This window comes from Hipposideros armiger, unplaced genomic scaffold, assembly GCF_001890085.2.
Source record: "Hipposideros armiger isolate ML-2016 unplaced genomic scaffold, ASM189008v1 scaffold_17, whole genome shotgun sequence".
Lineage (NCBI taxonomy): Eukaryota > Metazoa > Chordata > Mammalia > Chiroptera > Hipposideridae > Hipposideros > Hipposideros armiger.
The window spans coordinates 6,808,774-6,813,917 of NW_017731367.1; the positions used below are offsets into that span (position 1 = coordinate 6,808,774).

The 5,144-nt window shown below is 55.3% G+C and overlaps 1 protein-coding gene across 1 annotated transcript in view; it reads right to left on the reverse strand.

Moving 5' to 3' along the window:
* Window positions 1–846, reverse strand: part of HDAC4 (histone deacetylase 4) — a 178,220-nt gene extending 177,374 nt beyond the window's left edge. Inside the window, exon 1 of the mRNA XM_019628371.1 lies at window positions 187–846. Within this exon, the coding sequence (XP_019483916.1) occupies window positions 187–250 (64 nt within the window). The 5' untranslated portion in view covers window positions 251–846. The remainder of the gene's footprint in view (window positions 1–186) is intronic.
* Window positions 847–5,144: the final 4,298 nt, after the last annotated feature.

The following is a 5,144-nucleotide window of genomic DNA, read 5'->3' on the forward strand; positions in this document are numbered from 1 at the left end:
CGGGCCTCTGCCTGGGCCCGTCCCGTCTCTGTGACCCCAGGGCAGGAAGGCCAGCTCTGACACTTCTCCATGTCCCAAATGGGAAGCCTGCTCCTGCATGTCTGCCCTGCGTCTTCCCTCAGACCCAGCGTTGACCTAGACCTCCCCCATGACCCCCGTCAGGGCAGATAGCCGCCCTGCACCTACCTGAGGAGGACAGAGCCTCCCGTCTCCCTGTGTCTCCTGCAGACGCCTCCCAGCCCAGCACCATCAGGAACGAAGGGTCTGGCGGTGTGGTTTACAGTCCCTGAGCCTCTCACTCCGGTGGAATGTCCCTCCTGCCGCCTGTGTGGCCCACGTGTCTCAGCGAGGGCAGCAGGCCAAGGGCAAGGGGTGCCCAGCTGGGCCGTGCAGGCTGGTCCACGTGCCGCAGTCATGGCTGCCGGGCACCCTGTGACCATGCTCAGTGTCACTCGTGTCAGGCTGTGCCTAAGCCTGAAGCTAGCCAGCATCTCCTTGAGAACAAACAGCCAACAAGGCCTCTCCGTCTGTCACAAGCACGTCATCACTGGGGCGTCAGAATAACAGATTCCACAGCCAAGGAGACAGGCTCGTGCAATCGATAACCTGCAATGACGCTATGGACGCACAGCTACATATGGACCAGAAGCCATCGTAATGCCCCGGGCCTCAGTCTGCAGGACGAGAAGCGGTCACTCCTGCATCCCTCACTTTGAAAAACTAAGGACTCTATTCTGATTGGAGAATGGTTTTCTCCAAAGATACACGCTGACCCCTCACGATGAACGGCCAGCAGTGACCAAAGCCCGGGCACCGACATCACATGGAAGCTTCCAGGGACCTTTGGGTGGGTTGGCTTCAGAATCAGGGCGAGGGGCCAGCACCACTCATGTCAAATATGACGCCCTGGCCACACAGGGTCACTGAGGCTGGCCACACTGGGAGGGGCAGGACGGAGGCCTCAGGGGTCCATGTTCTCTCACCCGCCTCTCCTCAATGGAGCTCAAACAGGAAGCAGATAGCAGGAGGAGAGCTCCCACCCAGGAGGGGACCTAGCGGGGGGCGGCTCCGCCCACATGCTCCTTAGCCAGCATTTCCCTTCTCCAGCTACACAGCGGAAGGACCCACTAACCAGGCGACCTTTGGTGGGGACAGCCCAGCCCCCAAACCTGGCTCCAGGCCCCCAAGAAAACACCACCCTCCTCCTCTCCTTGCTCTCGGCCTCAGCTCGTGTGAGGTACGCTAAGGGCATGTCAATCAAGGAAACTGTCTGAAAATCGTTCACTCTGAAGAAAGGTAAGTCCCTTATTCCGGTCCCCAGAGTGCCTCTCAGGCTGGCTTCTTTCCCTTCAGAGGGTCCTTGCTAAGCATGAGACACAGAAGCCGGTACTGCCGAGCAGGAGACAGAAGGAGGTGCCCACATCAGGAGAGGGGTGAATATTATCACCTCACTATCCTGAGTGGGCCCCTGGACGCCAAGGCAAGCAGCTGGACTCCCACCTCCGACTGAGGGACACCCCAGCCTGGCCTGGGGCCCAGCCTCTCTGGCCTGGTGAAGAGACCGTATTTTGCTGTGTATAACGCACACTTTTTTGCCAAATTTGTGAGGAAAAAATAAGGGTTCACATTATACGTGGGTAGTTCTAATTCTGTACCTATATAAATGTTTTTAATTCTTTTATTTATGCTTATGAGTTAAAAGTGTAACTCTAGAAATCAATAACGATATCCCTGTGCAAAATAATACCCTGGAATACGATAATGGGTTTTGCTGAACTTACGACAAACTTGCAACAATGAAGAGTTCTTGGCCTTCTGTAAAGCATAAATATCATAAATTTGTTACCGGTACATAACATTTCTTATACTTTGTATCTCTTCTTGTGTTTTGTAATTATTTGTTCCAGAAAATTTCTTGTACCATAATGTTAAAAAATAAATGCTAGGCCGGCCGAGTGGTGCGATGGTTAAGAGCTGGCTTGGGACGCCAGAGGGCCCCAGTTCGGATCCCACATATGAGGGCCAGTGACACTGCTCTCTACAGCTGAGATGCTGAACAACAGCTCAACCTGGAGCTGGGCTGCCGTGAGTCGCCGGCGACGGCGTAGGCTGCAGCCCCTGCTGCAGTGGGTTGCCATGGGCNGCTGTCGGCCCCTCCCCCGCGGAGAGCAGTGCAGGAGGCGGTGCTGGGATGGCGGGGTTCAGCAAGAGGCCGAAAGATGTCGGGTTCCTGGCTCTGAAAGTTTGCTGGAACCATGTTGGGTCAGTGTCACACAATATAGTCTCACAATAAAAAACAGAAATCAATGGACCAAAACAAACAAGCAGCACCAGACCAGGTAACTGTCATCCCCAGAGGCAAGCAGGCTCAGGCACAGCACGGGGTGCTGGCAATCCAGCAGCAGCAGACCTGGGACCCAACCCAGGCTACACAGCTGATCCGGCTGGTCCCCTGAGCGAGCAGTGCTCCTCAGAGGCTGGCAGACCACCTGGGCATCCCAAGAGGATGAGATGCTTCCAGACCCCGACTCACAGTGGGGACCCACAGGCTCCACAGCCCTTGCCTTCCAGGGGAGACACTGGGGCACCTTAAGTCCCAGTGTGCACACACTGAAATACTCTCACGTCCAGCAACCCTCGTGTCACCATCCCTCTGTCACCATGGTCTCTGGAGCACAGCCCTCAGCACCAGGCTGACTGGCACCCGGCCCCGCCCACTGCTTGGGCTGGGAATGACGGATGGAGACAGAACCCTGGGCCACACTGGACGATGCTCACTCACCCAAAACCCAATGGGTGAGAACGGGCACACTTCACCTGCGGGCTGCGTGTGGCCCTCTCCTGCACGACACCACATCTGAAAGTTATTCTCATCTCACTGCTAAGAACTCCCCACAGACTTAACCGTGTCAGACTATGAACGTTATTGCCTCGAAAATGTGCTGTCAGGAAACACTTCCTTGTCAAATGTCTAAAAATTGGGATTGAGTGTTAAGAGCTTGCTCAAGAGTGCGAGCTCTGAGCAACAGGGTCGCCGGTTCGATTCCCAGCCTGAGCTGAGCTGCTGCTGAGCTGGCAGGATGGCTCAGCTAAAAAAAAATAAAAAATAAAGGGCTGGCTGAGTGGCACATTGGTTAGGAGTTGGCTTGGGACGCCAGCTCTGAGCAGCAGGGCTCCGGTTCGGATCCCACATGAGGGCCAGTGATGCTGCGCCCTCTACAGCTAAGATGGTGAACAACAGCTCGACCTGGAGCTGGGCTGCTATGAGTCCCCAGGGACAGCATAGGCTGCTGCCCCTGCTGCAGTGGGCTGCCGTAAGCTACCGTGAGCTGCTAAGAGCTGACGTGAGTGATCATCCAATGGCCGGCGACCAATTGCCTCACCCGGGAAGAATGCAATGATAATACCAACATGGGCCAGTGAAGTGACATCCTCCACAACTAGACTGAAGAACAAAAGAACAGCAACTTGTCTGTTCCCCTTCCCCGATTCTCCAACACTGTTCCCTCCCCCAATTCCCCAATAAAATCTTTTAAAAATAAATTAATTAATTAAACTAAATAAAAATAAATGAATAAAAATTGGGATTGAGTGGTAGCCTGCCACCATGAATAGTTCCCAAAAGTCGACACATCAATGACCATAATTCTTTCTGTCAACAGGAGAAAGCCTATGGCCAGGCCAAGTCGCTTCAGAGAGGGTCACAGTGCCATGTGGCAGCCAGGACCAAAGGTGACTTATCCGAACAATCAGCAAAACGCCCACACAGCTGATCACAGACAGATGCCACAATGTCCTCGCGCAGCCACCCGTGTGCAATGCAGTGCAAACACACTTATCGACGCTGATGTGGGGCGGCTGGGACCGGCACTCCTTCCCGGCTGAGCAACTGCACAGCACACACAGCAGCACGAGGGCGGGCCGGGTGGGCTGGGTCATGGACAGGCCTGTCTGCCCTGCTGGGCCGCAGGACTCCACAGACCCCGTCTGGATGTCTGCCTGCTCCCAGGGCGGGTAACACGAGAGGGACACGCCAGGCAGGCCAAACCAGTGATGGACTCGGCCAAGAGCCTGCAGGGACGCAGCTGAGGACAAAGCAGATGGGGGGAGGGACAGAGACAGGTGACACTGCCCGAGTCCCCCTGCACTCCATCAGTGGACCCCCTTTTATTTATCGTGCCACTGAGGGAACAAGTGTCTGTCCCTGCGACCAAATGACCCCACCTGAGCAGGCAGCGCCCCTGCGTGACAGCACTTCTCTCTGCCACCCCCCGAAGCCTGCAGAAGGACCGTAAATTCTGCGACGGACCGCCGCTGCCCAGGCCACCCTCCCCCTGCGAGGCAGTGCCGTTCCCAGCCCCGTCACTCCTCTGTTATTCCAGCCGGGCTGTGTAAAGGGACTGAGCCATCTATTGAAGTTTCAAATAACTGAATTAGAACAGGCCCCCAAGCCTCCCTCTAGAGCAGCGGTTCTCAACCTGTGGGTCGCGGCCCCTTCGGGGGTCGAACGACCCTTTCACAGGGGTCGCTGAAGACCATCAGAAAACAAAAAGATATTTACATTACGATTCATAACAGTAGCAAAATTACAGTTATAGAGTAGCAACGAAAGTAATTTTATGGTTGGGGGTCACCACAACATGAGGAACTGTATTAAGGGGTCGCGGTATTAGGAAGGTTGAGAGCCGCTGGTCTGGAGTCTTCCTTCGTGCTGAGCTGTAGTAGCCACTAGCCACCTGTGGCTGCTTAATTAAAATTAAATAATGTTCGCAGTTCAGTGCCTCAGTCACACTGGCCCCATCGGAAGTGCTCGACAGGCACACATGGCGAGTGGCTACGTAGCTATACAGGCCATGTCCACCATGGACCACAGGACCGTGGTGGGGGGAGGTCCCTTCTCTACAAAGCACCTGTGTGCCCCAGAGCCGTTTCCTCTTCCTCCAGCGAGCAGGAAAAGCCGTCCCAACTGTACTCGACTCCGTTCTATAAATGTAGACCGAGCCGGACCGCCTCCCGTCCCAGTCCCCAGGGAGTTGTGAAAACGCCCGATGTTCCCTCAGAACTTCCCCCAGGCTGCCTTCCTCCTTTCCACGACTGCACACTGCTTGGCAGGGAAAGCGATGGGGGAGGAGGAAAAGGAGGCA